Source organism: Tachyglossus aculeatus, chromosome 5 (genome assembly GCF_015852505.1).
Source record: "Tachyglossus aculeatus isolate mTacAcu1 chromosome 5, mTacAcu1.pri, whole genome shotgun sequence".
Classification (NCBI taxonomy): Eukaryota; Metazoa; Chordata; class Mammalia; order Monotremata; family Tachyglossidae; genus Tachyglossus; species Tachyglossus aculeatus.
In genome coordinates, this window is record NC_052070.1 from 69,219,794 (window position 1) to 69,241,006 (window position 21,213).

The 21,213-nt window shown below is 49.2% G+C and overlaps 1 protein-coding gene across 17 annotated transcripts in view; it reads left to right on the forward strand.

Moving 5' to 3' along the window:
- The first annotated feature begins 321 nt into the window (after window positions 1-321).
- TPM1 (tropomyosin 1) overlaps window positions 322-21,213 on the forward strand; it is a 37,356-nt gene continuing 16,464 nt past the window's right edge. For 2 of the 17 annotated variants that reach the window (XM_038746283.1, XM_038746282.1), the window contains exons 1-3: window positions 332-588; window positions 2,221-2,346; window positions 18,709-18,842. In XM_038746283.1, coding sequence (XP_038602211.1) covers window positions 475-588; window positions 2,221-2,346; window positions 18,709-18,842 — 374 coding nt within the window. In that variant the 5' untranslated portion in view covers window positions 332-474. Of the gene's footprint in view, window positions 589-1,875; window positions 2,002-2,220; window positions 2,347-10,431; window positions 10,616-18,708; window positions 18,843-21,213 lie in introns of those variants that run through there. The other 15 variants (XM_038746291.1, XM_038746286.1, XM_038746293.1 and 12 more) reach the window with 14 other exon arrangements.

Below are 21,213 nucleotides of genomic sequence, written 5' to 3' on the forward strand. Positions count from 1 at the left end.
CCTGGTCCCCCGACCCCCCGGTCCCCCAGACCCCCTGTCCCCCGACCCCCCGACACCCCCGGCCCCTTCCTTGGAGGGGGGGAAGGGACATGTCGGGGGGTGGGGGGCGTGGGGAGGGGGGAGGTCCCGAGGGCCGGCCCATACATAGTCACGGCCGCCGCCAAGGGGGAGGGGAAGGGGGCGGGGGCAGGAAAAAGGAAGAGAGAGGGGGAGGAAAGGAGGGGAGAGGGAAAAAAAAAAAACTTTTCCAAAAAAGTATTGGCTGGGTCGAGGAATGCGGTCGCCCCCTTGGGAAAGTACATATCTGCCAGCAGCTGGAGGCCCGGCGCTCCCACTCCGGCAAAGGCGCCCGGACCAGGTTGGACGCCCCCTCCGCTCCTCTTCCTCCTCCTCCTCCTCCTCCTCCTCCTCCTCCGGCTCCCCCGGCAGCTCCCCCAGTCCGGTCCGGCCCCGGCCCCCAAACCCCCCGCCACCATGGACGCCATCAAGAAGAAGATGCAGATGCTGAAGCTGGACAAGGAGAACGCCCTGGACCGCGCCGAGCAGGCCGAGGCCGATAAGAAGGCGGCCGAGGACAGGAGCAAGCAGGTCTGCAACCCCCCGGCCCGGCCCCCTCCCCACAATCCGGGACCGGGCCCTGGCACCGGTGCCCTCCTCCTCTTCCTCCTCCTCCTCCTCCTCCTCTTTTCCCGACCCCGCGGGGACTTTAGCTCCAACCCCAGAAAATGGGGCGGGGGCCCCCCCCCCAAAGGCCTGGACTAGCCGCTGGACAGTCCGTGTGGTCAATCAATCAATCGTATTTATTGAGCGCTTACTGTGTGCAGAGCACTGGACTAAGCGCTTGGGAAGTACAAGTTGGCAACATATAGAGACAATCCCTAACCAACAGTGGGCTCACACTCTAGAAGGGGGAGACCGAGAACAAAACCAAACATACTAACAAAATAAAATAAATAGAGGAGGGGGGCGGGAGGGCTTCCTGCCCCTTCTTATTTTACTTTAAAAACACCCAGTAAGAATAATAATGATGGTATTTGTTAAGCGCTAACTATAATAATGATGGCATTTGTTAAGCGCTTACTATGTGCCAAGCACTGTTCGAAGCGCTGGGGGGGGGGAATACAAGGTGATCAGGTTGGCCCACGTGGGGCTCACAGTCGTCATCCCCATTTTACAGATCGGGTAACTGAGGCTCAGAGAAGTGAAGTGACTTGCCCGAGGTCACACAGCAGACATGTGGCGGAGCCGGGATTCGAACCCATGACCTCTGGCTCCAAAGCCCGGGCTCTTTCCACTGAGCTACGCTGCTTCTCTGCGTGCGGGGCACTGTGTGTTAAGCGCTGAAAGACTGCCGCTAGGGAGGGAGGGTCTTGCCCTCGATGGGTAGGGCCGCCGCCGCCGCCTCCAGGCTGGCCTCCGGGAGGGCCCCGCCCCCCGACCTTCCCCGATGCCAAACCTTGGCTCCTAATTAATTAATTAACTCATTCATTCAATCGTATTTATTGAGCGCTTACTGTGTGCAGAGCACTGTACTAAGCGCTTGGGAAGTACAAGTTGGCAACATATAGAGACGGTCAGCTCCGCCTCCTGTCAGCTGTGTGACTTTGGGCAAGTCACAACTTCTCTGGGCCTCAGTGATCTCATCTGTCAAATGGGGTTTGAGACTGTGAGTCCCACGTGGGACCACCTGATCACCTCGTATCTACCCCAGTGTTTAGAACAGTACGTGGCACATAGTAAGCGCTTAACAAATACCATCATCAACATTATTATTATTATTATTATTATTATTAACCCCCTGGGCCCTGTGTATGTGTGTGTGCGTATGTGGGCACGTGTGCCCCGGTGGCCCCCCGCGTCCCCCCGTGCCCGCAGCTGGAGGACGACATCGTGGCCAAGGAGAAGCTGCTGCGGGGGTCGGAGGACGAGAGGGACAGGGTGCTAGAGGAGCTGCATAAGGCCGAGGACAGCCTGCTGGTGGCGGACGACACGGCCGCCAAGGTAGGCCCAAGGCCGACACGCCCGCCCACAGATGCCTAACTCTCTCTCCTTCTCTCTCCTTCTCTCTCTCTCTGTCCGTCTGTCTGTCCCTCTGCCCTCCTCCTCCTCTTGGTCTGTCTCTGGGCACCACCCCCATCCCGGGCACGGTCACGCTGCCTGCTGCACGCTGCCCTCCCTCGCCCTCGACCACCCCCCCCCCCCCCGCCCCCACGCTCCCAGCTGGAGGACGAGCTGGTCTCCCTGCAAAAGAAGCTCAAGGGCACGGAAGATGAGCTGGACAAGTACTCCGAGGCCCTCAAAGATGCCCAGGAGAAGCTGGAGGTGGCGGAGAAAAAGGCCATGGATGTAAGTGACCCCACACACACACAGACACCCACGGAGCCGCCGACCGGCCGCCCCGTCCCAGGGCCTTGGCCCAAGCCATGCCCGCCCACCCGAAGGGGCCGGGTTCGGCCCAGGAGAAGTCATCGGAACGGCTCTCCCCTCACGCCTTCCCGTTGCATGAGGCTCACGCCCACCCAGCGTCTCCCGCTCATTCAGCACATGTTCATTTATCTGTCCAAGTCTCTCTCTACCTCTGGGGCTGGGGATGTGGGGAGGTGGGGACGGAGGTGGCCAAAGGCCCAAGCTGATTCGGGGAAATGGACTTTGAGAGAGTGAGTGGGTGTCCTTTGACTTGAGGTGTGATTTTTTGTTTGTTTGTTTTTGATCAGCACACAGGCTCCCTCTGTGGGTCTGAAAAAGTCTAAGGCTGCCCCAGCCATGCGGTGGTTGATGCTTTGACCCCCCTGACTGGGGCTTTTGATTAGAAACTCCTCTTTTAGGCTTCTTCATCCTCCTTGCTCCACCCCTTCCCCCCACCCCCCAGTTGGTCCAACAACCATCTTGAAGTTGGAAGATGATACTTGCTTGAGTCGGCAGTCTGTAGATGTTAGATCCAGAAAGTAAGCTGGGGGTTATATATAGCTCAGCTCTTTATATGGTATAGAGCAAGATAGGCACCCCGCTCTCTCCTTACTCCCCCTCCACCCCCCACACCTGTCCAGCTCTCTGACCAGCATTACAAAGTCTCACACCCCAACAGCTAACATTTCTAAAGCTCAGACAAGTTTGCATCCAGGTCCTTCTGGACACCCTTACAGGTTTCAATTCCCTTTATAAAGGAAACTCTTCTCTCCTTCTTTCCATTACCCAGGCAGATAGAGGACTTCCAAAGCACTGATTTCATCTTCATACAGGGTGATTAAAACTTAAAGAGGCTCAATTAAGAAAGAGTTCCTTGAGACATTCGTAATAGCACTGAGCCTTTGAAAACAGAAGGAAAATGCGCTTGTCTGGTGAACTGTTGATTGGCAAGATGGAATTCTGTTTGAGGGAGAACACAAATGCAGGAATGGGGATCTGTAGTGGAATCAGAAAGAGACCATTTGTAAAATGAAAGCCCTGAACTTTTCAAATGGAAAATCCAGGTAGCGGCAAAGTTGATCTCTGACAATAACAACTTCCCAACTATGAAATTTGAGGTTTGGGGAGAAAAAAGTCAGTACAACTCGAGCTTAGAAATCAAGCTGTGTACTGTCTAATTTTAGAAAAATAGAAATATAAAAATATACCAGCAAGCCCTTAAAACTCTGTGTGTGTGTGTGCGTATGTGCGTGCTTGCACGCGTGCATGCGTAATGCAGATCAGATGTCTTTCTTTGGGTATGGCTAAATGGATGGATGCACGTCTACCCTGAGTTCTCCAGTGGAACGTTTATTTAGCCCTTTCAAAGGAGCCGCTTATAGATCCAGGGGAGATATTCCTTATAAGGAAAAGTATGTGGAGTATTTGGAAATAGCTCACCCAGGCTGAAGGCAGAAGAGGAAAAATGCTACTAGATTTCTCATTGAAAAAAAAAAGCAGACAGCAGTTGTTATAACTACTGCTTCTGGCATGTTATTTCTTTATTGAAAAGCCTAATTTATAAGGCCAAGGACCAGTGTTGGGAGGGAGAGGAGCAAGATAATCAATTCAGGCAGGGATGGCCGGTCAAGTGTCATTGTTTTCCCCTCAAATCAGCTTTTTCCCCCAGATTTTTCTTTTTTTCCTCCCAATCCTATAGAGTTGTTTTGGAACACAGGGAAAGCTGGAGGAAGAGTTTTGGATCCTGAGAGTGAATAGCATTGCTCCCACAAGAGAAAATAGTTTCACAATTCAGAGGAAGGGACATATGTCAGTACAGAGAAGGAAAGGAGGTGGGGAGAGGGAAGGTCAGCTCCCTGGAGAGGAATCATATTACAGTGTGGGATTAGGACATTTCAAAGATGTTACTCACCAATGCAAGATTCATTCCTGAAATTGTGGTTTTAGGCCTCCTACCTGTAATTTATCTTAGTGTCTGTCTCCCCAGCTAGAATGTGAGCTCCTTGAGATCAGGGATCTTCTCTACTGGTACAATTGATCAATCCTATGCATTGAGCGCTAACTCTGTGCAGAGCACTATACTAGGCGCTTGGGAGAGTACAATAGAATTGGTAGACATGTTCCCTGTCCACAAGGAGCTTTCAGTCTACAGTGCTCTGCACACGGTAAGCACTCCATAAATACAACTAATTGTAATCTTTTTTTTAATGGTATTTGTTAAGCTCTTACTATGTGCCAGGCACTGTACTAAGTGCTGGGATGGATACGAGCTAATCAGTTGGGGCACAGTCCCTGTCCCGCAGAGGGCTCCCAGTTGTAATCCCCATTTTACAGATGAGGTAATTGAGGCAAAGAGAAGTTAAGTCACTTGCCAAAGGTCACACAGCAGACAAGTGGCAGAGCCAGAATTAGAACCCAAGTCCTTCTCTGCCTCTTGGACCCATGCTCTATCCACGAGGCCACGTTGCTTCTTATGGGCAAGGAATGTGTCTACCAACTCTGTTGTACTTTCCTAAGTATTTAGTTACAGTGATCTGGACGCAGTAAGTGTTCAATAAATACCAATGATTGGTTGAATAGATTGCTAGTCATCTCCCTGCTTACATTCTACCCACATTTCAGTGAGGAGTCTGCTTTTCCCCAGCCCCACTGGACTGTATAAATAATAGTCTAAAAAGGCCTTAAGTTCCCACCACTCCCCATTTGTCTGCCAGCCTGACATCTCTCTCCCGCCCTCCCTCCCTCCCTCACCATTTTCTAAGTAGAAGAAAAGAGAAAGATTTAAGCTTCTCCTCTCCTTCCCCAGGAGTCTTGATGGAGTCTGATTATTCAGGGCTGACTATTTACTTGGTGGTCCATTGCTAAGCAAAGCCCAAGGTAGAAACAAACTAAAAAAAAAAAACTTGACTGTGAAAGGTTTTTATGGGTTGCCGTCCTCTCTTGTGTTGAGAATCAGGGAAGTGCCAACTTAACTCATAGGTATTTATAAATGTCAATGTCCAGCCCAGCTGTTTCCCCTAACTCTTTGTGTCTTCTTTGAGGCAGATAGTTTACATTAAAGGGGCCCGAAGTGTGCTGTGAGGTGGGATGTGTGTTTAGGGGTGGAGTTGGAATCCTGCGGAATCTGAGCAGATGAATGGAGAACAAAGTGAGAGAGAGAGAGAGAAGACTTTTAGGGCCTGAATTCCCAGACACTCCTTTTTTTGTGACTAGGAACTTACTGAAATGTATCCAAGTTTCTCACAGTTAACAGTTTAGGAGAAAGGCAATGTTCTTGCTTTTAGTTTTCCACCACTCTCTTCATTTCTTAGTACACTGTCTTCGTTTCAAGCTCTTAGTACAGTGCTCTGCACACAGTAAGTGCTCAATAAATTCAATTGAATGAAAGAATTAATTTCTACTCCAGACCCAACGTAGCATTGGTGGTATTTGTCAAGCGCTTAGTATGTGCCAGGCACTGTTCTAAGCGCTGGGGTACATACAAGATAATCAGATTGGACACACAGTCCAGGTCCCACATGGTGTTCACAGTCTTCATCCCCATTTAACAGATGAAGTAACTGAGACACAGAGAAGTGAAGTGACATGCCCAAGGTCACGGAGCAGCCAAGTGGTGGAGCTGGGATTAGAACCCAGGTCCTTCTGACTCCCACACTCCTGGTCTATCCACTGGGCTCTGCTGTTTCTGATATGAATCATTAGAATGGTCCTGATGAGAGAACTATTGGGAAGGGAAATTTGGGAAAGGGGCCACCGCTCAGGTCAGAAAGCAAGAGGTCTTTTCCAGAAGCTTGATTCGGGTAGCTGCAGGACGACTTAAATTAGTTGGTATCTACCGGATCTCAGATTTGTTATTTTTCAGGAGCAGTGGGGGGATCAGAAATGCACTTTGGTGAAAATAATGCATCTTAATGGGAAACAGTGTGGTCTAGTGGCCAGGGTGTCAGAAGGACCTGGGTTCTAATTCCAGCTCCACCACTTGTCTGCTGTGTGACCTTCATTCATTCAATCGTATTTATTGAGCGCTTACTGTGCACAGAGCACTGTACTAAGCGTTTGGGAAGTACAAGTCAACCTTGGGCCGGACCCTTCACTTCTCTGTGCTGTTACCTCATCTGAAAAACGGGGATTTAGAACACGGACTGTTTCCAACCTGGTTAGTTTGTACCCACCCTAGCTCTTAGTACAGTGCCTGGCAAACAGTAAGGACTTAATGAATACCATTTAAAAAAAAAATGTAACCTGAGTCACCTAGCGCGGTGGGGGAGATCTGGGGAAAAGGTAGAAATAATAATAATAAATAATAATAATGGCATTTATTAAGTGCTTACTATGTGCAAAGCACTGTTCTAAGCGCTGGTAGAGGCGGAGGCTTCTCTAATGATGGCCGTAGTCTCGTCGGGATTCTTTTTTGGAGTCAGAGGTCATGGGTTCAAACCCCAGCTCTGCCAATTGTCAGCTGTGTGACTTTGCGCAAGTCACTTAACTTCTCTGTGCCTCAGTTCCCTCATCTGTAAAATGGGGATGAAGACTGTCAGCCCCCCGTGGGGCAACCTCATCACCTTGTCACCTCTCCAGCGCTTAGCACAGAGCTTTGCACATAGTAAGCGCTTAATAAATGCCATCATTATTATTCATTCAATCAATCGTATTTATTGAGTGCTTACTGTGTGCAGAGCACTGTACTAAGCGCTTGGGAAGTGCAAGTTGGCAACATATAGAGACGGTCGCTACCCAACAGCGCGGGCTCAGAGTCTAGAAGGGGGAGACAGACAACAAAACAAAACATATTAACAAAACAAAATAAATAGAATAGTAAATATGTACAAGTAAAATAAATAAATAATATTTATTATTTATAATAGTTATATGTTGCCAACTTGTACTTCCCAAGCGCTTAGTACAGTGCTTTGCACACAGTAAGCACTCAATAAATACGATTGATTGATTATAAATATCTATATATAATATTAATATTACTGTAATATATTATATATGATATTATTAATATTATTAATATAATATTAATATAAGTAATAAATCTGTACAAACATATATACAGGTGCTGTAGGGAGGGGAAGGAGGTAAGGCGGGGGGGATGGGGGATCCCTGTGCCAAACCCTGAGCAACGAGGCCATCTCTATATGTTGCTAACTTGTACTTCCCAAGAGCTTAGTACGGTGTTCTGCACACAGTAAGCGCTCAATAAATACGATTGAATGAATGAATGAATGAATGAATGAATGAATGAGGGGAGTTTCCTGGTGGGCACCGTTCTGCAGAGCAGGGGCTCTGCGGCGCTTCCCTGGCCGGCCACCAGGAGGCGCGCTTGCCCTGCGCAACCGGGTTCCGTTATCCTCTGGTCGCTATGGATGCTGGAGCGGGATCGGGATTGGGATCGGGATTGGGATCGGGATCCGGCCCGGAAAATGTATCCGAGAGGGGCGAGGGACGGTCGGGCCTCCCTTGCCGCCGCCTACTTATTGCCTTATCCGTGTCGGGCTTCGGTGTTGCCTTGCCCACCATTCGATTGCATTCTTCTAGACTGTGAGCCCACTGTTGGGTAGGGACCGTCTCTATATGTTGCCAACTTGGACTTCCCAAGCGCTTAGTACAGTGCTCTGCACACAATAAGAGCTCAATAAATACGATTGATTGATTCGATTCAACTTCATCTAATAATAATAATTAGTAGTAGTAGTAGTACAGGGCTCTGCACACAGTAAGCGCTCAATAAATACGATCGATTGATTGATTGATAATAACAATAATAATGACATTTATTAAGCGCCTTGCCCACCATTCGATTGCATTCTTCTAGACTGTGAGCCCACTGTTGGGTAGGGACCGTCTCTATATGTTGCCAACTTGTACTTCCCAAGTGCTTAGTACAGTGCTCTGCACACAATAAGCGCTCAATAAATACGATTGATTGATTCGATTCAACTTCATCTAATAATAATAATTAGTAGTAGTACAGTGCTCTGCACACAGTAAGCGCTCAATAAATATGATTGATTGATTGATTAACAATTTTAATGACATTTATTAAGCGCTATGTGCAAAGCACTGTTCTAAGCGCTGGGAAGGTTACAAGGTGATCAGGTTGTCCCACGGGGGGCTCCCAGTCTTCATCCCCATTTTACAGATGAGGGAACTGAGGTCCAGAGAAGTGAAGTGACTTGCCCAAGGTCACACAGCTGACAATTGACAGAGCCGGGATTTGAACCCATGACCTCTGACTCCAAAGCCCGGGCTCTTTCCACTGAGCCACACTGCTTCTCATCGTATATCTTGGGTGCTTACCATGTGCAGAGCACTGCACTGAGCACTGTGCATGGGGGTCCCCGGGGCTGGCAGACTCCCTCCTGCCCCCACCGGCGGGGCAGTGCTGGGCATTCATTCGTGGGTCATGGGTTCAAATCCCGACTCAACCGCTTGTCAGCTGTGTGACCTTGGGCAAGTCACTAAACTTCTCTATGCCTCGGTTCCCTCTTCTGTCAAATGGAGATGAAGACTGTAAGCCTCACATGGGACAACCTGCTTACCTTGTATCCTCCCCGGCGCTTAGAACAGCGCTTGGCACATAGTAAGCGCTTAACAAATGCCATCATTATTATTCATTCATTCGGTGGTATTTCATTCAATTGCATTTATTGAACACTTACTGTGTGCAGAGCACTGTACTAAGCGCTTGGGAAGTACAAGTTGGCAACATAGAGAGACGGTCCCTACCCAACAACGGGGTCACATGGGGCTTTGTGCGGAGCACTAACCTAAGCGCTTGGAAAGGACAATTAGGCAACGGAATTGTTGACCTCATACGTGTATGTGTGTGCTCGGTGGGCAGGGACTGGGCAGGGCCCGGAGGGGCGGGGGGACTTAGACCAGGAGGAGAGGAGGAGGGGGAGAGGAGGAGGAGGGAAAGGAGGAAGGGGAGAAAGAAGAGGAGGAGAGGAGAAGGAGGAGGGGGAGAAGGAAGGGGAGAAGGAGGAGGGGGAGAGGAGAAGGAGAAGGGGGAGAGGAGAAGGAGGAGGGGGAGAAGGAAGAGGAGGAGGGGGAGAAGGAAGAGGAGGAGGAAGAGGAGGGGGAGAAGGAAGAGGAGCAGAGGAGAAGGAGGGGGAGAAGGAAGAGGAGGAGGGGGAGGAGAAGAGGAGGAAGAGGGAGGAGAGGAGGAGGGGGAGAAGGAAGAGGAGGAGGGGGACAAGGAGGAGGGAGAGGAGGGGGAGAAGGAAGAGGAGTAGGGGGAGGAGAAGAGGAAGAGGGAGGAGAGGAGGAGGGGGAGAAGGAAGAGGAGGAGGGGGACAAGGAGGAGGGAGAGGAGGGGGAGAAGGAAGAGGAGTAGGGGGAGGAGAAGAGGAAGAGGGAGGAGAGGAGGAGGGGGAGAAGGAAGAGGAGGAGGGGGACAGAAGGAGGAGGGAGAGGAGGGAGAGAAAGAAGAGGAGGAGGGGGAGGAGAAGAGGAGGAAGAGGGAGGAGAGGAGGAGGGAGAAGGAAGAGTAGGGGGACAGAAGGAGGAGGGAGAGGAGGGGGAGAAGGAAGAGGAGGAGGGGGAGGAGAAGAGGAAGAGGGAGGAGAGGAGGAGGGGGAGAAGGAAGAGGAGGAGGGGGACAGAAGGAGGAGGGAGAGGAGGGGAGAAGGAAGAGGAGGGGGAGAAGAGGAGGAAGAGGGAGGAGAGAAGGAGGGGGAGAAGGAAGAGGAGGAGGGGGAGAAGGAAGAGGAGGAGGGGGAGAAGGAAGAGGAGGACGGGGAGAAGGAAGAGGAGGACGGGGAGAAGGAAGAGGAGGAGGAGGAGAGGAGAAGGAAGAGGAGGAGGGGGAGAAGAAAGAGAAGAGGAGGGGGGAGAGGAGGAAGAGGAAGAGGAGGAGGAGAAGAGGAGGGGCGGCGGCGGCGGAGGAGGAGGGTGTTGCAGTAGGAGCGGAGTCCGGGTGGGGAGCTGCTGCCGGGAGCTGCTGCCGGGGGCTGCTGCCGGGGGCGGCGGTGCAGGCGGGGCTGCTCGGCCCGGCTCGGCTCGGCTCGGCTCGGCCCGGCTCGGCCCGGCCCGGCCCTGCCCTGCCCGGCCCTCGGTGCGGGTGTGGATGGCGGGGCTGAGCTCCCTGGAGGCGGTGAGGAGGAAGATCAAGAGCCTGCAGGAGCAGGCGGACGCGGCCGAGGAGCAGGCGGGCAGCCTGCAGCGACAACTGGACCACGAGAGGAAACTGAGGGAAAATGTAAGGAGCCGGGCACCAACCCCAAGACCCCCATCTCCCCTACACCGACCCCCCCCCCCTCCATCTCCCCTGGTCCGACCCTTCCTCCTCTCCCCACAAACCGGCCCCCATCTCCCCTGGTCCGACCCCTCCCCTGCACCGACCCTTCCTCCTCTCCCCCCAACCGATCCCCCCCTCCCCTGGTCCTCCCCCAGGCCTGTAGCAGCCCCCCGCATCCCGCCCACCAAGTCCCGTCCCCCCCTCCCCTGTCTCCACCCCAACGATGCAAGCCCACCAACCTTCAAGCCCCCATGCCCGGCCCGGGCCCCTCTGTCTCCTGCCTCCTGTCAGGGGCCGGGGGCTCCCACCAGACCCCCAGCCTTTCCCCTCCTCCTCCTCCTCCTCCTCCTCCTCCCCCCCCAAACTCTCCCCTTTCCCCCCAGCCCAACCCCTCCCCACCAGCCCCCCAGGTTCTCCCCTCCCAACAGTCCTCCAGGCTCTCTCCTCCTCCCCCAGCCCCCCAGGCTCTCCCCTTCCCCTTCCCTGCTGTCTCAGGGAAGGCAGGGAGTGTCTTTGCAGAGGAGGAGGTGAAGGTTCTGGAAGGGCTTTGGCCTCTCGGACCAGTTGGCACTGGACAGGTTGGCCTAGGGGGCTAGCATCTTCCCCACCCCCATCGTCCCCCCCCCTTAACGTCCTCCCTGTCCTCTTCTGGGCCTCAGGCCCCTCCGGTGTGGGCTTGGGCAGGCTCCCGTGTTTACTCTGCTGGCCGGGTGGAGCAGGATATCCCCTCCTTTTGGAAACCTCATTCCCTGGAAGGGAGAACGCAGATGGGAGGACCCAAGGAAGCTCTCTGGGAAAGGGTCTCCAGCCGAGCCCACCCCCCCTTGGCCACCCCTACCCTGCATCCTGCCCCGTGGGGTCTTGGACCAGGGATGTGCAACCAGCTGAGACCATTTCAATAAGCCCCCCACCTCCTCTCCTGCTTCCTCCTCCCGCCCTCCCTTCCCCCTCCTCATGAAATCCTCTTACACAGATATCTCATTGTTACTGAGACCTGACTGAGTTGGGTAACTTGTGATAAGTGCCAGCAATTATTAGGTGCATTTCCCCCACCCCCCACCCCCCCTTTAGCGGAACACCAGGCCTCATTCTTTTCTCCCAAAGCAAACAGCATATAGCAAATAGGAGAAGAAGGGCCTCAGTGGCAATGGAGGCCACTTGGATTTACCGACTGCATGCTTCCTCTTTTCAAAAAAAATGGGAGATTTGAAACACCTTTGGGAACGTTTCGACTAGAGTAAATGGGAGGTTTGTGTTAAAAGTATACGGTTTTCTAATTCTGCATAAAGTGAACAGTTCTTGTCGAATAAGAGTGACAGTGTAGGAGCTTTAAAGGAAGAGGAATCTTGTATGGAATAATGAAAGTTATCTCTGAAAATTTACAGGTAGAGAAATTGTTGGGTGAAAGGCAGGGAGAGAAAAAGGAGCTCAACAGAGAAAACCTGCTGCCTCCTTGTTCCTGATGGGGAGAGGAGGAGAGAAATTCTGCTTGAATTTCTTCCCATCCCATCCCAGAGTTCTGGAGGTCCTTTCCATAGTCATGGCCCGCTGATCTTGACTTTCTCCTAGGTGAAGGCTGTGTGATTTCAGCTCTAACAATAGGCTTGCATTGACTACAAACAAGGCATGCTCTCGTTCATGATGCCTTTGCCCCACACGACCTCATCTTCAATACCTAAACCTCAAAATGGGGGTTATACAGCTCATCAGAACTTCTTAAAGTTCACTTTGTTCCCTTCAAAGCCATTTCCATTGCATTAGTTTTTTTTCCTTTGCAAGTGAGGTTTAAGAAACGGTGCCAGGTTCACTAATTGGCTCGTCTTTTGATGGTCCTGTTTAATTGGGAATTCCTCTTTCAGGGTCTAGAAGGGGGGAGAGGAGGGCATGAGCAGATTAAGGGATGCTGTTTTGCATTTTGGAGGTGGAGTGACTTCATCCTGCAAGCACTAGGGGTGCTTGTTAATTGAGAGCTCTTGCCCTGGGCCTGGGTGGATCCCACGTTTCCCTATCCCCATGGGCCTGAAGCAAATTGGGCAGATGGGGATGAAGAAGGGGAGAACAGTGTTGGCTGCTAAGTAAGACTAATAGCGATAATTGTGGTGTTTTTTAAGTGCTTACTATGTGCTAAGCACGGGTCACTACAGTAGTCAGATCATGCATAATCCCCATCCCACGTGAGGCTCGTAGTCTAATGGGAAAGAGGAACAGGTATTTAATCCCCATTTTATGAATGAGGAAACTGAGGCACACAGAGATGTGAAGCGACATGCCCGAGGTCACACAGAAGACAGTGGATGGAGCCAGGATTAGACAGACCCTGTTTCCCCTGACTGACAAGACTCGTGTACTTTCCACTAGGCGCTCCTGCTTCTGCAGGCAGATTTATTATAGATGTACCATTCTACATCATTTGACCACAAGATGGGCGGAAAAACTGTCTACCAACTCTGTGATATTGTATTCTCTCAAGTGCTTAGTACAGTGCTCTGCACACAGTAAATGCTCAATAAATCCAATTGATTGGTCAATTGATTGTTTGAACACTCACTTTTAAAAGAGTCCAGATTACAAAAAAGAATCTAATGCACCTTAAAGTAGCAACAGCCCCACCTCTGTCTTTTTGTACGTGTTGATCTGAGCCAAAGTCTTCGGCCCAGTGCCCGGTCGGGGAATTTGGGTGCATCTGACAACCGCAAAAGGGCATTGCAGTGAATGAACCCTCTGAAGTTGAAACTCCAATCCCTAATAGCATTGATCATGAGGATGTACAGAGTTACAATCACTGACTACTAATTGAAGACACCAGAGTGATTTCATGGCCTACCCTGAACTGCAGAAATGCAGGTGAGGCTGTCAGGCTTGCAGGTGCAAATATTGTTTCCTTGACAACAGAAACAGCATGATCTAGTGGGAAGAGCAAGGGCCTGGGAGATAGAGGACCTGGGTTCTAATCCCCACTCTGCCACTTGTCTCCTATTTGACCTCGACTTAATCACATTACTTTTTGGTGCCTCAGTTTTGTCATCTTTAAAACAGGGATTTAGTACCTCTTCTTCCCTCCTAGACTGCGAGCCGTATGTGGGACGAGGATTGGGTTCAGCCTGATTAACTTGTATTTATTCCATCGCTTAGAACACTGCTAGACACATAATAAGTGCTTAACAAATACCATAATAATTCCAACAGTGATGGAGTTTTCTGTAAGGTGAACTTCTGAGCTCATATTGGCCTGGACTGGTCTAAATGCAATTCTTTCTAATATAGATTACTTGTAGTTCTGGGGTCTTTATCCCTACTTTTCTGCTGACTTGTGTTTGCCCCGCTGGGCAGCCTAGCAAGAAGTTTGGGTGAATACACCAATTTTCCCTAGGTGTAGGTCTTGTCACCCACTTTTCTGTTGGGCTGAAGGGAGAACCATCCTTGTTTCAAACGTTCTCTAAATAAGAAAAGCTGAAGTTCTGGAGCCAGAAAGCATCACCATTTTAATACCTCTCTGACTTCACAAAACTCACCGGCTTTTTGTCATGGAAACGAGTTTCTTCAAATTCCCAGTTATCATTTTTCCTTCTGGAGTTTACATTGCTCTTGTACGGCTTCCAAGCGCTTACCCTTCCTGCATTCTGCACCGCCAGTGCGGTTCTCCCCGGAATGTGTTAACTTTATTTCCTTTCCTTTTTTATTGGGTAAAGTGAGGCAAAGGCATTACTGCAGCTCGTTCATGTCATCTCTCTTATTATACAAATATGGCTTATAAATTAAAGGTTCTGGCACAAATGTAAGAAGGTTGTGTTTATCTATTCATGGGAGTGCCCCTTCATGTCATCAGTATTTTTTCCCCTTTCCTTACCATATAAGGGCAGAAGTTTTACTTGGCTGCAGAGTCACTTAGGCCGCATACAGCAAGCTGAGGGAAGCCCTCCTCCCAGCCTTTAACCATCTTTAAGGCAGGGAATAGAGATTCAACCTTGCATCATCCTGCCCGCTCCTCCTTCTCCAGTACAGTATCCCCTTTTAAAGGGATTATTATGAGTTTTCAGTACTGTCTTCTTTACTGTTCATTTTCACGAGTAGCTTCTGCTGGAGTTTTTACTAGAAAAGTTGTTTTTAAAGTTAATGTCTGCTGGGGTTTGTGTGTGAAAGCTCTCAGCAGAGTGTGTGTGTTTTCCTGAAACATCTGGCTTGAATCAAAATTTTTTCCCCATTCCACTTAACTGTAAATTTTGTTCATCTTGTAAACCTTTGGGCATAGTGGGTTTTTTTTTATGCAGATGAAATGTCATATCCGTTAATGCCAGGGGGCATTAACAAATCAACAAGACACAACACTGAAACAGATGTAATTCTAGAAGCTTTTATTAAATCAGCCATTATTTTTCAAAGCATTTCAGTTCAAGGTGCTTTACAGTGACACTTTAAAAATAAAATAAACTGGAAGGCTCAGCCAGCACCCCTACTGCACTCTCTCATGGTTAAAAAGCCGTTTAACCCAGCAAAACTTTAGGTCATTTGCTTGTCTGGAAATAGCTTGCATTTTCAAAACTCTACTCTTACCTTTGAATTGATTGTTAACACAAATATGTAGGAATGCAGTGTTGCTAGGGCTGCAGTTGATATTTGAGAGCATTGTGGGATTAAAGAGAACTTTATAGGCTTTTTATTTTGACATACACATTTAGATATTTCTAAAGGTGAGAGGAAGGTATGCCAAGTATGAGCAGTGAAGCAACCTACAAGAAGAAAAGTAGAGAGAAACGAGGCTCTCAGTCAAAAATAGTCACATCTGTTGGAAATGCCGTAGCCAAAGCCGGATTTGTCGGTGAGAAGGAAACTTCTAGGAGCTGCTTTGTGTGGGAGTTGGCAGGTGGCCTCAGGTGTATATGCATTCAGCCGCATATGTTTAGATCAATGCCTTTGTGCCCCTCTCCCTGCCTCCCTCCAGCAGTAACAGCCTGGAAGCGGAGAAGACCCAGCTCCTTAAGAGACCCCCATTCTCTAGTGGGGGTCTCCCCCCACCCCTTCCCCCCAGTAGACACTCTACATTTAAGGGGTGCTCGTCCCTGCACTGACCAGGGACCTTTTTAGCATAGCTCTATGGCCCGTGAAAGTTTCAGGAGAGCAGAAGCTGTGGGTTTTTTTGTTTTTTGTTGGGTTTTTTTGTCTGTCTTGTACAATGACTAACATCTTAAATATTAATACTGTTCTGTAATAGTAACAACCCTGGAGCCAGTCTATTGTCTTTCTTTGTTACTTCTTAGCCTCTGACCTGTGGAGGGCCCCTTTCAACACCCCAAAAAAACTCCACAGGGTGAAACTTGCTCCTAGATTTCTATTCCCCTCCAGCCTCGGTCCTCTCCACAGTGGGCGAAGAAATGTTCTAGTCCTCATCCTGCCCTCTGGCACCTGGGCACATGTAATATCTTGGTGGCTGTCATAGTTTCTGAAAAATGTGTTGACATTTCTCCCGTACTTGGTGTGGTAACTGGAGAAAGTATGTTTATCTTCATTTTCAAAAAATGTTTGAGTTTCGGCGGGCACATGACAACGAACTAAGCAAAGCCTGGAATTCTTTGGGTTTCTTTAAAGTCAGGAGCCCCTCAAGAAGCTTACTTTTGGGAGGGGAAAAAAGAGGATACGGATGCCTTCAGAAATGTGCTTCACTGGGGAGGAGAGTGCTTTTAATCTATCAGACTAGTTCTGGACCTTGCTGTAGGTATGCGCCTTTAAAAAGTACATACCGTGGTTCCACACTCACCTTGGCTGGGGTCTTTGGAGAGAAACTTCTTAGTCCTAATATAAGAAATGTCCATATCTGGCCGTGTTTTCATCCCTTCCGGTCTGGTTCAGATTGTAATGTGGTAGCCTCTTCAGCCTCTCCATGGATTTTAAGTGCATTATAGATCTTGGCTCAGGAGCCAGTGGAGGATATTTGACTGTTGGGTGTGATGGAATCGGCAGGGGCTGCGGTGTCAGCCATAGCAGTGGTGGTAGTTTGGTTGGACTTTCTGGCTTCAGGGGGCTTGTATGGGTTTGCGAGAAGGAGGGAGGATGGAGAAGAACAGGAGGTAAGGGGGGCGGCAAGCAGCAATGTAACCGGGGGAAAACATAAGTCCCCTCATTTTCTGCAATCAGCACAAACCCCGAGAAATCCTCTCCAAACTGGTGCCCCTCCCAGTGGGGCCCTCTGGTCTTGGGATGACAAGGTGTCACCATATCCACAGTTGCGGAGTAATTTAAATAAGCTTAGTTTCCTAAATCGGTACCAACGGCAGGCTAATTTTAAAAGATTCAAGCACTGAAAAGGCACATCGCTGTGATAATATAGGGAAAGCAGGGAGAAGCAAGTGTTACTGCAGTGAAAATTCTCATCGCTTTCCTTCCACCCTTTGTGCCGTGCTCACAAACTGAGTGCACTGAAACGCACATATTTCACTTCAAGATTCTTGCAAATGTGTAGAAATGGAAAGAAGACTCTGTAGTAATACATATTGTGAAGAAGGAAATATTGTATATTGAAGGTAATAATTCTAAATACCGTGCGTCCTTTCAAGAGGGCTTTTTATCCATGGATTTTCTCATTTTTCTTTGTGTAAAAGGAAGTGACAGAATTTCTCCCACTGGGCTCCAGGGCGAAGGAGAGGATACCCCAGCCTGGCCATCGAGACTGGTGGGGCAGAGGGAGCCCCCAAAACTCAACCCGAGCTGGGGCAAAAGGAGTCCCCGGTTTGTCTTCAAGGCCCCTGGAAGACCCCCTAATGAGGCCCAGGGGAGAGAACCCACTGGTCTCCCTGGAGCCTCTTCCAGACTCAGTGGCCAGCCCAAACTCCAAAGGCATGTCCAGACACTATGAAGTTGCTAAATGAGCTCAGCCTCCGTGGCCTTGGAACCCAGTAAGGCCACAAGGAGCCCCTAATGGAGTCTCAGCCTAGGCCAGAGCGAGATTCAGTCAGTCAGTCATTCGTATTTATTGAACACTTACTGATTCAGTCAGTCAGTCGTATTTATTGAGCGCTTACTGTGTGCAGAGCACTGTTCTAAGCACTTGGGAGAGTACACTATAACCGACACATTCCGTGCCCACAACGAGCTTACGGTCTAGTGGGGGAGACGGACAGTAATATAAATAAATAAATTACAGCCCCAGAGCCAGATGGAGTTGAGGGGACCCCTGCCTCGGCCCCGATTGCTGGCAGGGAGCCAGGCAAGGAGGAGAGCTGCTGGATTCCTCTTCCAGCTCTCATTTGGTTCCAAGAGGCTGGGCGGGCTAGCTACGACCATCTGCCCGTCCCCCAGAAGATGCGGAGTCAGAACTCGGGCTGACTCCACATGGTGCTAATTCTGCCAGGATACTATGGCTCCCAGTTAAAGTTGTCCCTTTCTGGCAGTACAACTGATGTTTTTTTGTGATTGAGCCTCAGTCGCTTATATTCCTTCAAGCCCCAGTGTCCCCATGGGCGAAACGAATGTAAGACTTGTTTGGTTGGAAGTGTTGGTGTGAAGATGAAAAAACTTGTGTGAGTCCATAAAGTTGTCCTGCAGTTCAAAGAGAACACGGATGCTGGTGAGATTATGTCCATGAGTGAGTGTCACACTAAGAATCTCTTGCGCACTGCAAGGATCAAGGGAATCTTTTTTACTTTCTCGCAAAGAACAAGAAAAGAAAAACAAAACAAACAAGTGCATGAACTTCTGCAATTGAATTTCCTCTTTGTCCACGTGACTGCCCGAACACTTTACCGTAAATGGTTCTCACTGAACATAGAGGAGGTGGTGAGTACTAATAGAACGTGTTCATTCTTAAAGGATATTATAACAACAATTCTAGCAGCTAAACTATGGAGTTTTTAGTATCACCAAATCAAGTCACATAAAAATCTGTGGCCCTTAATTTCCCTGCCTCTGTAAATGGAGGGTAAAAACCTCATCTCCCCATCACTCAGGGATGTTGAGGAGAAAATGAGATGACCCGTGTGACACTATTCATCCCTTCTGGCTCTGTTGAAGAGGTGTTCTTCAGCATTGGCGTGCGAGTTACTTTCCTGTTGTCCATTGCCTAGGCTGAAGCCGACGTAGCCTCTCTAAACAGACGCATCCAGCTGGTTGAGGAAGAGTTGGACCGAGCTCAGGAGCGTCTAGCCACTGCACTTCAGAAGCTGGAGGAGGCAGAGAAGGCAGCGGATGAGAGTGAGAGGTGAGGCTTTAGAGTCCGTTCCTTCTTATATAAGCCCCCTCCCACCCTTTGAGGGCAGCTCGCTCTTAGATGGAACCAGAGATGGTAACCCATTTCCTCCAGAGATCCTGAAATTCTTTGGATTCCTGCAGCAATTATTGGTCTGGTTTTGGGGTTTTTTTTATGGTATTTGTTAAATGCTTACTTTGTGCCAGTCATTGTACTAAGTTCTGGAGTAGGTACAGGCTAATCACGTGAGCCACATGGGCTCACAGTCTTAATGTCCATTTTACAGATGAGGTAACTGAGGCACACAGAAGGGAACTGACTTGCCCAAAGTCACAGAGCAGACAAGTGGCAGAACCACAATTAGAACCCATGAGCTTCTGATTCCCAGGCCTGTGCTGTAGCCACTAGGCCTTGCTACTTTTTGCTCCTGGGGTTGGAGAAGGGAAGGGGCTAAGTTGTAGGGATGGATTTATGGAATAATTGCAGTCTTTGTTGTCATGCTTATAGAGTGACGAATTTTTAAATTATAGTAGTGTATGACACTGTGGCAGTGGTTTTCCAGTATTTTTTTAGTCTTGAAGCTTCAACGTAGAATCTGCCAGACCTTGGATGTTCTGTTAGAAGAACGTCCTGCGCCGAAGTATTTTCTCGGGCACACTCTCAGGCATCTCAACAGAAGGACTAGAAAGTAGCACAGCCTAGGGGAAAGTGCACAGGCCTAGGAGCCAGAGGACCTGGGTTCTAACTGGGGCTCCACCAAAGTCTGCTGTGTGACCTTGGATAAATCACTTAACTTCCCTGGACTTCAGTTACCTCATCTGTAAATTGGGGATTAAGACAGCCCCATGTAGGAACCGGACTGTGTCCAACTTGATTAGCTTGTATTTGCCCCAGCGCTTTGGACAGTGGTCGACACATAGTAAGCGCTTAACAAATACCAAAAACAATAAAAAAAGACTACCACAGAGAAGGATCCACGGCTGCATGGAAAGAACAGTGGATTGGCAGTGCAGACCACCTTGCTGTGTTTGTTAACACCGAGTTGCAGAGGGACCTTTGGCACAAACCACAAACTCACTGCGTTTATGATCTCTATATTGCAAAACGAGGTGCTTATCCCCATGTTTGAAAGCTGAATGAAGAAGGTTTGGAAGCAGAGAACGCTTTACCTGTCACCAGAAGTTGCCTGCTCCCTTGTCCAGGGCATTTACATTTTGTTTTATTGTTTTTTCTGTTTCGTTATGGTCATAAATTATTCCTTGAAAATTGCACTTGCTCTCTTGCAGCCATTTGGTGAGCAGGAGCCCATAACATTTCGGTGCCTGTCAGCCATAGACACAATAAATAAAATCTCTTATTCTGTGGCGTTCTTCCTGCCGCGAGGCCGGGCCGATTACAACTCAAGGCCAGCGTATGTGTGGCGCTGCCGCAAATATTTGGAATTTGGATTAGATCACAGGCTATTCGCTCTTGTGGTGTAGGGGAAGGGAACCTTTTCCCTTCCGAGAGAAAAGGTCAAAGATCTTTCCTTTGAGCTTCGAGCTTTTCTTAAAATTAAGCTAGAGAACGGCTATATCTCTTACCCCATCCCCTCCTTTAGCACATATATTTATACCCATTCTCAGCACTTGTGTATATTTGGGTATAAATTTCAACTGTTTATCCAGCTAATTCATCCTGGCGTCCACGTTACCATCCGTTCTCTGCTCGCCCTTCCTCCTGCTCCACTATTTGTAAATAGCTGGCCTCCCTGAGATCGCAAACCCACTGACGGAAGGGACTGTGTCTTTTTGCTCCTGGCGTACTCTCCCAGAGCCCCAGTTCAGGGCATTGTGTCACTCAGTGACGTTGGCATCTCCCATCGGGAGCGACGGACAAACCATGGTCCTTTCCTGTCAATGCTGTTGATGTGTTTTGGGTTTGAACTGATGTGATTATGTGTTCTTTGATTGAGCTCGGGCACAGGAATTGATTGTGGCTTGCAAGGCACCACTCTCAAGCCCTCTCCCCTCCCAGCCGTGTTCCCTCTGGGCTATGGAATTCAGTTGCAATGGGCATGTGCAGGTTTTACCCTTGTTAGCCAGTTACAGGTAGAACCGGGGCTAGAATCCAGTACTGATTCCCGTAAACTCGCTGCATTTTATCTCTAACCTGAAAAATGAGATGTTTATCAGTGTTTGAAAGTTGTATGAATAAGGTTTGGAAGCAGAGAACAGTATATCACCAGAGGTTGCCAGCTCTATTGTCGAGGGTATTTACGTTTTGTTTTACTGTTTTTTTCTAAGTTCTCTATGATAAATTATTCCTCGAAAATTGCACTTGTCTCTTGCAGCCATAACATTTTTTCTGGTGGAGAAGGAGCGTGGTTTAATGGATAGAGCAT